This window comes from Prionailurus bengalensis, chromosome A1, assembly GCF_016509475.1.
Source record: "Prionailurus bengalensis isolate Pbe53 chromosome A1, Fcat_Pben_1.1_paternal_pri, whole genome shotgun sequence".
Taxonomy (NCBI): Eukaryota; Metazoa; Chordata; class Mammalia; order Carnivora; family Felidae; genus Prionailurus; species Prionailurus bengalensis.
Window position 1 is genome coordinate 70,222,194 of NC_057343.1, and position 12,632 is coordinate 70,234,825.

At 46.4% G+C, this 12,632-nt stretch overlaps 1 protein-coding gene across 4 annotated transcripts in view; it reads right to left on the reverse strand.

Annotated features, from left to right (window-relative positions):
• Positions 1-12,632, reverse strand: part of STK24 (serine/threonine kinase 24) — a 121,239-nt gene that overhangs the window by 27,139 nt on the left and 81,468 nt on the right. For all 4 annotated transcript variants that reach the window (XM_043582010.1, XM_043582027.1, XM_043582019.1 and 1 more), the window contains exon 3: positions 7,239-7,295. In XM_043582010.1, the coding sequence (XP_043437945.1) occupies positions 7,239-7,295 (57 nt within the window). The remainder of the gene's footprint in view (positions 1-7,238; positions 7,296-12,632) is intronic.

Here is a 12,632-nt window from a genome sequence, read left to right on the forward strand (position 1 = left end):
AACTAACCTGCCAAGGAGGATCCCAATCTCCTTTTTTTATTTTATTTTCCTTTATTTAGAGTGAGTGAGAGTGAGGGAGGGGCAGAGAGAGAGAATCCCAAGCCGGCTCTGCACTGTTAAGCACAGAGCCCGATGTGGGGCTCGATCTCAGGATAATGAGAACATGACCTGAGCTTAAATCAAGAGTCGGCCGCTTAAGAGACCGAGCCACCGAGGTGCCCCCCAATTTCTAATTACAATTGCCAAAGATAACCTCAGAGGAAGGTAGCATGCTGCATACTTTGTTCCACGGAACCTAATTTTCTCCCACAATTATCTGGCCAAGAGTCTTATTTTCAAGAAATACACATCAGAACTACTGTTCCAAAGAACACAATCTGAAAACCCTGCCTGGTCTGTCTTTTCCACATGTATTTTTGAGTCTTCACGGGTCAGAGACATTTTTAAGACTCAAAAAGAGGAAAAGGCACTTTTCTGGTAACCCGGGAGAACAGGGCAGGGAAGGCAGGGCTGCTGGCCCGTAATGCACCGGAATGCACAAGGGTAACCCAGTCCTGCAAAACCCCACCTCAGAGCATGGGTTCCATTCCCTCCTCCCGCAGGTATCTACCCAAGCAGGTAATCAGTAACATTTGGTGCCACTTGGAAGTAACCACCACCTCCCTTCTGTTATCAAGTCTCAGGAAAGAAACAGCAAAGTCGCCTGGTGTCACCACCAAGGGGAGATAAGAAGAACAGAGATTTCTTATTTAATTTCTAATTTAAAAATCTTCCCCTGAATCATTAGGAGCTGGCTCTCTGATTAATGTGTGTCTGGCCATGCCCTTTTAAATCTGACCTAAACACTACCCACCAATGATTTATATGCCATGGGCGGGGGGCAGTGGCGGAAGGGGACAAAGAGAGACAGTCTATTTACAGGGAGAGGATCGATGGATGGTGTCAAAGTTCGCTGTAAAAGATATTCGGCTGTTCTCTGCACCAGAGTTCTTACCCGGCTAAGTTCTCAGAGTCCTAGATTAGCACCCTCCACCATGAACGTGTCCAAGTAATATAAACAAGGTGCTCTCTCTCATTAGGAGGACTGCGCACTCTTCACATAATCTTTATAAAAGAAAGACTCCCAGGAAAAAACTCTGGGAGTCTCATCTCTGGGTGACTTTGAACTCCCTCTCCCCCAGGTCTGTTCTCCCCTCTCCACTCTAACAGAGACGATTTGCCAGGCACACGGCCACCCAACAAGGCCACACGTGCCAGCTCCTGCAGCAGCTCAGCAGGCTTGGCCGGGTGACTAAGTTCTCACCCGTGGAACATGCACAGAAGCGACTGCCCCTTCCTGGTCTTGGCCCTGAAAACACTGGCAGCCAGAGAAGACAGTGACCGAAGACACAGGAAGCCATGGGTAACAGATGGCAGAGCTACCCTCCAGGGCAGGGCCCCGATGACCAGGTGGACTGGAGCCCAGTGACCCCACATGTGGGACGGAAAGAGAGTTGACCCTTGAACAAAGTAGGGGTTTAGGGGCACCGGCCCCTGTGTAGTTGAAAATCGGCATACAGCTTTGGTCTCCCCAAAATCTTAACTACTGTTGCCTGGAAGCCTTAATAACATACAGTCTCTTAACACACATTTTGTATGTTCTGTGTATCATGTACTGTATTCTTACAGTAAAGTAAGCCAGAGAAAATGGTAGTAAGAAAATCGTAAGGAAGAGAAAATACGTTTACAGTACTGTCCTGTCTAGGAAGAAAAATCGGCATGTAAGTGGACATGTGCAGTTAAAACGTTGTTAAAAGGTCAACTGTACTTTTCTCTCTTGTGTGAGATGCTGTTTGGGGACCACTACAACAGCAGCTCAGCCTAACACTAATGAATACACCATCTGATCGTTTAAAACCATGTTGCATGGGGTGCCTGGGTGGCTCAGTCAGTCAAGGGTCCGACTTCGGCTCAGGACAGGATCTCATGGTTCATGGGTTCGAGCCCCGCATCAGGCTCTCTGCTGTCTGCACAGAGTCTGCTTAGGATCCTCTGTCCCCACCTCTCCCTGCCCCACCCCCACTCACGCTCGCTCACAAATAAATATTTAAAAAATTAAAGTAAAATAAAATCATGTTGCATATTCATTTTTAAGTTTGTCAAACATGTCTGCCAGATTGAGTGACTACTTTGTGGAGCACAGTTCCTTCTTCATTAGACTCCAAGCGCATCCCTGATGCTCTCCTGCAGCACAGACTGACCTAACCACCTACAGATCTTCTGGGCTCTGGCCGTCCGGACCTAATCCTCACACCAATCCTCCCGATCCACCCCAGCTGGCTTTCTTCCCCTGATGGCACTTTCCCACGTACAATATAACAAGCCGTCTTCTCCCATTAGAATACGGCTTGTGCCAGTGGGACTGCCTTCTGCACGTGTTAGTGGGACTGCACTAACTCCCAGGGGCTAGCACAACGCCTGACACGTGGCAGGCACACAACAAATATTATCTGAATGAAAAATGAATTCACTCAAAACCTATCCCGTTTTAAGTTACAAAGTCTTTAACTGCATGATACCCATTACATTCACAAGTCACGGCACCCCAGAAGAAGATGGAGCTTGAGAAATTATCTACATTTACTGGTTTTCAAACTAGAACCCAGCGTTTTCTCACAGTGGCTTCTAGGGCTTCCATCAGGACATGATCTATCAGGACATGATCTCACGGTTCATGGGTTTGAGCCCCACATCAGACTCTCTGCTGTCTGCGCAGGGTCTGCTTAGGATCCTACAAACATTTAATTTCAATTCATTATTTAATTATCTTTCAAATTAAAAAAAATTCAACAGGTTGAACACTTTCACACATATGCATTCAAAATAAAACATATGCCTATTTTACTCTAACATTCATGACTCTTAAAAACTAAGCTACATTGGGGACACCTGGCTGGCTCAGTGGGAAGAGCATGCGACTCAATCTCAGGGTCATGAGTTCGAGCCCTACACTGGGTGTAGAGGTTACTAAAAATAATAATAACAATAAACTTAAAAAAAACTAAGCCATATTGTGTCTAATACTATTCTTCATGCCAGATACCATATTTTACTGCTCTAACAGGTTAAAATCAATTGCATTTTTTTTCAAAAGTCAAAAAGGATGCATCCTCAGGAAAGAGGAAGAGAAGTCTCCAAGGGACACACACGCTCCAACAGCATCAGTTTATTTTCCACCAGATACAGAGATGCCCAGGCAAAGACAACAGGACCGGGAGTTCATGCATGGGCCAGCCTCTCAGTAATTCACAAAGAGCAGATCTGTGTTAACAAAAGCTGAAGTAATGAAGTCTTTCAGTTGTGTCCTTTAATTTGTCTCATCCACAAAGCCCAAGATTTACTTACAGGCCGTGCTGCAGACTAGAAATCTCAGCCTGATCTTGAAGCCACCATCTTTAGCCTGGGGCAAAGTCACTTTCCTCTCTTGGGCCCCCTCTGAATGTACAGAACAGCAAGAGAGGATCAGGTCTGCAGTTCTCTTGGGCTCCGACAGCTGACGCTGCTGGTATGTCAGGGCTCAGTGGCCTGGACCTGAGGAAGCCCTCTCAGCACCCAGACAGCTCCCTACCTACATCCAAAACACCCCACTTCCTGCCAGGGAACATCCAGGCAATTCTTTGTCCCGCATCCTGACCTGGAGCCGGCCTCTACCTGGAACCTCAATTCCAGAATTAAAAGCAAGCCCCACAAAATTAACTATCAGACATGCTAAAAGGCAATCTTAAAGGCAGGTGGCCACCTTCCTGCCCTGGGCTAAAGTGTCATTAAGAGTCAACACGAGGTGGGGTGCCTGGTGGCTCAGCTGCCTGGGCGTCCAGCTCTTGACTTTGATTAAGGCTCAGTTCATGATCTCGCAGTTTGTGGGTTTGAGTCCCCGAGTCAGGCGTGGAGCCTACTTGGGATTCTCTCTCTCTGTCCCCCTCTGTCCGCCGCCCCCCTCCCAACCCTCCCAACCCTGCTCACCCACACACTCTCTAAATAAATAAACTTAAAAAAAAAATACAATGAGAGAAATTTAACTAATATCTCAGAGCCTAAGTAAAAAGACCTGTTAACCACAATGCAGAGTAAAACAGCAAAAAACAAAATCTGCATACACACTTCAACATGCTCGTGGCCAAGAACAGGGAGGGGTTAACAGAGAGACAGCTGTATACCTGTGACCACACTGAAACCTTAGTTTTCATTAGTGTTAGGGACTTAACTGCGTGTCCACCCCTCTACCCAAAATTCAAATGCTGAAATCTGTCTCATATCATAAGACACCAGATCTGTCTGTGCCTTGACCTTGAACTTCCTAGCCTCCATAACTATGAGAAATCGATGTTTGCTGTTGAAGCCCCCAGCCTGTGTAATTTGTTATGGCAGCCCAAGCGGACTCAGTTACTGAGCGCGTGAAGAGACAAGAGGCATCTGGAGGGCAAAAGGTGAAGAAAGAGCCAGTAAGACCTTCATGCTCTGGGGGTGGTACAGCCCTGTCCTTGCCTGGTCTCCTTTCCCTCCACACACCCCACCTGTGGGGCTCCTCCAAAGTCACACATACATATATTAGCACTATGCCTCTTAACAGAGAGAGACACTTAATAAAAGCTTAATTTTTCAGAGAAATGCCCAAAATCTGTACATTCAGCTATACGGTATCAAACTGTATATGCTACAATATTCTCATTCTTAAAATCTTTTATAAACAAATAATAGACCCTCTCAAAATAATCCCAATGGTTTTCAACATTCAAAAAAATAGTTCTTGTATCCTATTATTAAAGTCTCCTCATCTTTGTAGGTTGGGTACATGCCAACAGCAAGGGGATACGAGAAAGGTACAATGAAGTAAGAGGGACAGGAAGGACATGTGGGGTCAGGGAAGGCTACAAGCTTTGCCACTGGACACAACGAGGCCCAAAGTCCAGTTGTATTTGCTAGGTGGACACCAAAGTTCTGAGTGTTTCCGTTTGCCCGTCAATTAAAATGAGATGATTAGGGATGTCCAACAAAGGGTGCCTGGTTCTTGTCACCAGGACCATTAATGTGGAAGGTGGATGGCAGTTTGCTGGGACTGATACTACAGGAGATTTTTAATTTTTTTTTTTTATTTTTTTATTTTAGAGAGAGAGCACCCAAGAGAATCTTAAGCAGGCTGCTCGCTGAGCATGACTCAACTCCATGACCCATGAGATCATGACCTGGGCCAAAATCAAGAGTCGGACCCTCAACCAACTGGGCCACCCAGGAGCCCTAATATAGGAGATATTTTTTAAATGGAGAACTCTATACCTCCTTCCAACTGTAATGTCTAAAATTTCACAGACTTCAAATTTCCGAAGACAGTTACCACTAAATAAATTCAATTACCATGGCATTAAAAATGAATAAACCAGAGCACTGAGAGACCAGAACTGCCATCCTGAAGGTGTCCACATTGGAGGGAAGAGTCCTCGCAAACAATTTCATGTATGTCACAAACGAGATGCACTCAAGGTAACAATAAATCTAATTACACAAAATGAGAAAATTTTCTACATTCCTGTAGTATTTCCCAAAAGAGTCAAAAATGAAAAGCTCTTTGTGTCATGTATGAATTTATGGAAAAGATGCAAAGCAAGTCAAAACAGTTTATCTGGCTCTTCTATTGCTTTTCTCATTTTAACAGAATTGTTGATATCACATTAAATTTTCTTCTTGCGGGGCACCTGGGTGGCTCAGGCAGTTAAACATCTGACTCTTGATTTCAGGTCAGGTCACGATCTTGCGGTTTGTGGGTTCGAGCCCCAAGTCGGACTCTGCACCGACAGTGCGAAACCTGCTTGGAATTTTCTCTCCCCCCTCTCTGCCCCTCCCCTGCTCTCTCCCTTCAAAATAAATAAACAAACATTAAAAAAAAATCTTCTGGAAACTTCCTTTTGAACACTACTCTGACCAATTGCTTTTATGGTTTATAACATTATGTGATTTTATAAAATTGGGTGCATAATACCTTTGGAGATACATCAAGTTTTAGAGGCTTACCTTCCCCCAAAACTACTAACTCCTACTCCCACTGTAAAAAAGAAATCTTTTAACCACAGGACATCTCTTTCCTTAGTGGATAAAACCTATGTAAGACTGTAACCCCTGACACACAGCTTCTTCCGGCAATCCCTCTGAGGTCAGGGAGAACGGCAGACCCACCATCCTCCAAGCGTCCACCAGACAGGACCCACCTACTAACACTAAAATGGTAGATGAGGCCTGTCCCAGAAACTACCACTCACCCAAAAATCAGCCCTTCCAGGACAGGTAAGAAAAGAGTGCCACGGACATAGGTGTCACTGCGTGACCACAGTGGGGACGAGACGTCAAGTGCTAAAACCACTGTGTCCATTTTTTAAAAACTTGTTTTGCATATACTGTGTTTCAAGGACAACCTACGCAATGCTTATGATTCACTAGTTATTTGTAAGCACCTTGTCAGAGGCCAACATGTGACCATGTTCTACCAAGAGAAGCAAGCTGCAGACCACGGCTGGGAAGTCAACCCATCGCTAGATTCCACTATCTTGCACATGGGCTGGCACCCACTACTGGCAAGGGAGGTCCGGGCCAGGCCGGGGACAAGACCACGGGTGCGGGGCCGGCTCCAACACCCACGCGCAGTGAGCGCTAGCAAGGGCTCTGAGTGTGCACCCGAGAACCGAAGTGTGCACTCCTGCCTGGTCTGGCCACGGCTCCGACACGTGACACTGTTCTGTGATCATCCTCCTCTGCCTGCCTGTCTTACTCCTGAAATCAATTTTTTTAAGTTTTCAAATTCCTGATTCTAATTAGTTACAAATGAAAATGTGACACACATATTTTGGAAGCTAAACTACCATCTGAAATACGGAACAGCAATGGGGTATCAGCTCCACGGAAGTTAAAACCAGTTCTGGAAGACAAGCTAACAAACTGTTCTTATGTAAGATAATGACAAGCAAAATCCTTCATGACTTCCATGGACGAATGCACTGGCTTCCCAGGAAACAACACAACTGGCTTCAAAAGCAGACCTTAAATCTTCAGTAATGTTATTAGAAGCAGAAGTGTATGTTTTAAGGTTATATATTGGTCCCTTTTTCATGCAACTGAAGGGGGAAACTGAAACGGATAAAAACAATCATCTCTACAGCCCAGATTTAGTGAGAAGAACTCATGCGTGTTTAGGCGTCAGGTGTGATACTTACTAGATCTAGTGCAGAGCCTCCACCAAGATATTCCATTATTATCCACAATTTAGTGTCCTACAGAAAAAAAGAAAACAAAAAAAGGAAATTATTTTTCAAAAGCAAAACTAGAAAGATTTTAAATAACCTCAGGGTATTTTTCACTGTTATCTTGGAACTGAAAAATTTCATAAATGCGTAACAGCAAGAATGCATGTGCACGTGAGTCCCGTGCAGGGAAAAAGCCCTCCCGGTGCAGACGGGGGCGGGGCTGGCCCAGTTCATCCTGGCCTGTGGCAGCCACACAGAAGCAGCAGGTTCAGGGTCTACTGAACCAGAATCTCTCAAGGAGCGGATGGAAGGCACGGTGGTCGGAGTAGGGGGCTCCCCTTCTAAAGAACCTCAGGTGGTGATCCTCAAGAACAGCTGGATGTGGGGATCAGGGACCGCAGCGTCACACGTGGCACACCCCAGTGTCAGCTAGGAGGCGCCCAGAGCATGCAGCCACGGAACAGGTCCCTGCCCTCTCTCTGCCTGAAGCTCTGGGATGTGCAGGGCCCAGGTTCCCTGGGAGATGAGCAAAGGTGAGGACTCCTGGGGGGAAGGGGAGGACGGACAGCAGTGCAGCCTTTCATCCACCCCCTTGAAAGGCAGCCAATTTCCGACAGCCCAAAGGCTACCGTAATCTTCAGGGAGCTTTCCAGGAAAGCAGGCCCCAGCCTAATGCTTGTGTCTGTGTCCTCACCACTGTCCATTCCGTGACTTTTCCCTTTGTCTCTCCTGAAGCCACTAGGCCCCCATGACTTCTAGAGTTTGTTTGTTGGTTTTTAAGTAGGCTTCACACCCAGCGCGAATCCCAACACAGGACTTGAACTCACAATCCTGAAATCAAGGCCTGGGCTGAGATCGAGAGGCAGACACTTAACCTACTGAGCCACCCAGGTGCCCCCAGAGTTCTTTTTTTTTTTTTTTTTTTTTCCAACGTTTTTTATTTATTTTTGGGACAGAGAGAGACAGAGCATGAACGGGGGAGGGGCAGAGAGAGAGGGAGACACAGAATTGGAAACAGGCTCCAGGCTCTGAGCCATCAGCCCAGAGCCTGACGCGGGGCTCGAACTCACGGACCGCGAGATCGTGACCTGGCTGATGTCGGACACTTAACCGACTGCGCCACCCAGGCGCCCCCAGAGTTCTTTTTTTAAACACAAATCCTAAAGCGATACTTACTTGAAAACCAACAAGTAAGCCAATTTTCACACCGCACTTGGGATAGGGAGCATCCATGAGGTGGTGAGGAGCCCCCCGGGCTCGGGGACAATCCAGACCAGGGTGTGGGTCCTGAGCCCTCCTACAACCTGAGGGACCCAGGCAGATATTTCCTCTCCAAGCCTCTGCTGTCAACAGTGGCTGACCCACAGCCAGCAGGCAGGCAAGAAGGCCCCCTAGTGATGTGGATACTGGTCACGGCTCTGGTGGCGAGGAACCCGTGAGTGATTCTAGGGATGCGTGACCCAGCACAGCCCTTTCCCACCAGCGACCCCCAGTCCCACTGACGCCATCATTCAGTGGCCACCTTCCCTTGGATGCTCGTTCTCCACAGCTCCCATCCTGTGTTCAATCACTGTCCCTTTCTGTAGGCTGACTCCTCCCCCATGGTCCTGATGAGCCCTAAAAGCTGTGGGTTCTGCCTCGCTCCTCCCCTCCTGGCTAGAATTCCCAAACCAGAACCCCCAGCTGCTGGTTTCTCTTTCCCAGCAGAAGAGAAGGGTGCTAAGAAAAACTGTGCTACCTCCCCACCTGGATCAGGACAGAGATGCTGTGCATAGTATGAAAACCAGGGACGGAGTGAAGGACAGATCTCCAGATACAGGGAAGCCCCTGGTGCAGGTGTAAATTGTGCCGCCTCAGGCAGCACACCCGGCAGGCAGCATCATGCCTCCAATGCACGACGCTTACGCAACCCAAGACAGAAAAGGTCTCTTAACCTGGCCCATCAGTCAGGATTCCCAATAATTTCTACCTCCACCAACCCCAAAAGAAACATTCAAAAGGGAGCAGTAAATGGATGAGCTGGGGAAAGGGTAAGACGGGCTTTGAGGGGTGCCTGGGTGGCTCGGTCAGTTTAGTGCCTGACTTCAGCTCAGGTCATGATCTCACAGCTGGTGAGTTCGAGCCCCGCATCAGGCTCTGTGCTGACAGCTCAGAGCCTGGAGCCCGCTTCGGATTCTGTGTCCCCCTCCCTCTCTGCCTCACCCTGCTCACACTCTGTCTCTCTCTCCTTCAAAAATAAACAAACATAAAAAAAAAGACGGGCTTTGAGAGTGGCGGGCAGGGCATACTCACTGCCTCTGGACTACAGCAGAGCTCTCTCATCCTCAGCATTCGAGGCTGGGTGAGCCGGTGGGGGCACGGTCCTGAGCCCTGGGGGTTGGTCAGCAGCATCCTTGCCCCTCTACCCACTAGAGGCCAACAGCACATCCCCAGTCCTGACAACCTAAAATGTCTCCGGACATCACCAATGTCTTCTGGGGGCCAAAACCACCCCCACTGAAAACCCCTGAACTACACGATCAATGTCAATAAGCCTGAAGTATGACTGGACCACCAACTCTAACCATTAATTCTCTCCTTATTCTTAGCACAGCCAGTTTATAACCCTGAAACCTCCAGCTCGAAGGTTATCACTTACTCACTGCGAGGCATCGAAGCTTTCGAATTCTTCATCCAGAAAAAGATGGTAATAATCTCTCTGTTTCGAAACCTCACAATTCAACTGACAATATAATGAGATAATGAATGTGAAAGCACTTTGCAAAGTTCAAGGTACTAAACACATACAAAGTGCTATTAGCTTTATCAACACCATCGCCCATAAATGCCTTAAAATAACCTGGTAAAACCGAAAGAGCCCAATTAACAAGACTAAATAGTAGTTCTCTGCATGGGAGGATCTGAGCAAAATAAAATCTGCAACAATGATTCATACACATTCTACACCACAATGAAAAAAAAATAATTATTGCCCTACAAGCTCTGAGGCAAGGATGTCTAGGAAAGATGGTCGGCTCAAGGGACACACCTGACCCATTCTCTGTGATCAAGTGACAAGCACTGTCACTGCCCAGATGTGGAATCACAGCCCTTCCAAACCATGACTTGTGGGGGAAAAAAATAAATCAGCTTCTTAAGACAAGAATGATTTTAATCAGAATAATTTCATTTTTTAAAACTCAACTCAAGGGGTAGACGGGTGGCTCAATTCATTAAGCGTCCGACTCTTAGTTTTGGCTCAGGTCACAACCACACAGTTCATGAGTTCAAGCCCCATGTGGGGCTCTGTGCTGACAGTGCAGACCTGCCTGGGATTGTCTCTCCCTCTCTCCACCCCTCCCCTGCTCATGTGCCCTTCCTTGCTCTCTCTCAAAATAAATAAATAAACTTTTAAAAACCACCTCAAAAAATGTAAATTATAAACGACCTTGTGATACAATTTTCTCCTAAACAAAAGAAAACGGTTCCTCTAATAAATTCAAGATTCAAAATTTAAAAGGTACCAGAACGTATACATTGAGAAATTTCCCTCTCACCCCTGGCCCCCAGCTGTCCAGCCTGTAACCTCAGAGAAATATTTTACCCAAATACCCATGAATTCTTTCTCCCCTTCTACGCAGATGGCAACATTCTATACACCGCTCTCTACCTTGCTTCTTCTTAGAGCATTCGCTATCTGTCCATCAAGAAATCCCCCTTGGGGCGCCTGGGTAGCTCAGTCGGTTAAGCATCCGACTCTTGGTTTCAACTCAGGACGTGATCTCACAGTGCGTGGGTTCAAGCCCCGCATCGGGCTATGCACTGACAGCACAGAGCCTGCCTGAGATTCTCTCTCTCCCTCTCTCTCCTCTGTCCCTCTTCTGCTCTCTCTGCCTCTCAAAATAAATCAACTTAAAAAAAAAAAAAAAGAAATTCCTCTTTTCTTAAACCATAACTAACGCATGCCATAGTGACAACATTGAGTTGTTTCCAGTCTTTTGCTGTCATGAGCCAAGCGTTAAGAAGAACCCTAACATGCTGTCATTTTGAGAAGTTCCTGGAAGGCAAATTTTGAGATCAAAGGAATCCCCCAGAATTTCACCAAATAATGACAAATTACAATTCAAAGAACCTGTCTCAGTTTATAATGCCTCCAACAACAAAGGAGTACTAATTTCTTCCTTCCTTTGCCAATTAGGTGTAATGTTTTTCTGTCATTGTTATAAACTGAATTTTGCTCTCCTCTCCAAATTCATATGCTGAAGCCCTAAGCCCCAGGACCTCAGATCTGTAATGCTGAGCCCTGAACAACACAGGGACTGGGGACACTGCCACCCTCCCACACACCCTCCTGAAGTCATGAATCCACCTCAAAAACCTCACTCCTAACAGCCTGCTGCTAACTAGAAGCCTTACCAGGAACATGAACAGCCAACTAACTGTTGACTATTAATAACAGTCATAACATAACATGTATGTTACATGTAGTACACACTGCAGTCTTACAATAAAGCTAGAGAAAAGGTTGTTTGGGCAATAAATTTACAGAACTGTAAAAACTCTGCCTGTAAGCACACCTCAGCAGTTCAAAGGGTCAACTCTATTTGGAGACTGGGTATTTAGACAGGTAATGAAGTTAAAAATCAAGTCATTAGGGTGGGCCCTAATCCAATGTGACTGGCGCCCTTCTAAGACAGGACACAGGTGCACACGGTGTGAAGAAGGGAGAAGTCAGGTGTCTACAAGGCAGGAGAGAGGCCTCAGAGGGGACCAATCCTGCCAACTGATGCCTTGAGTTCAGACTTGCAGCCTCCAGAACGGCAAGGAAATACATTTTTCTGCTGAAGGCACCGGGGCTGTGCTACTTTGTTAGGGCAGCCCTAGAAAATGAAGACAGAATCCGTAAGTAGGAAAAATAAAAAAGGAGAGTTTCTTTTACTGTGGCTTGAACACATTCATATACTGAAGAGCCACGTATTATTTTCTTTTCTGTGAACCATCTATTCATATCCTTTGTCCATTTTTCTACTGGGTTTCCGACTTTTTTTCAGATGTAGTAACTTTTAACATATTAGGGAAATTAGCCTCTCATAATGAGCCACAAACACAGCACTTTCCTCATTTGGCTTTGAGTCTGCTTTAGGCAGTTTCTGCTTGCAGAAAGTAATTTGGTGTCAACACAACATCAGTCATGATACCACTTACAGGCAAGCTTGCTCGGAACTGTTTGTAACCACTTCCTAAGCATCTGATCAGTGACCTAGCTGGTCCCCACACTGAGGGCTCCCCATGTTAACAACCCTCAGATACCCAGAAAAAAGGTTAAAACAAGGCAGTGAAGGGGTGGACCCCGCTCAGCTAACAGGATTTTTACAGCAGGAATTC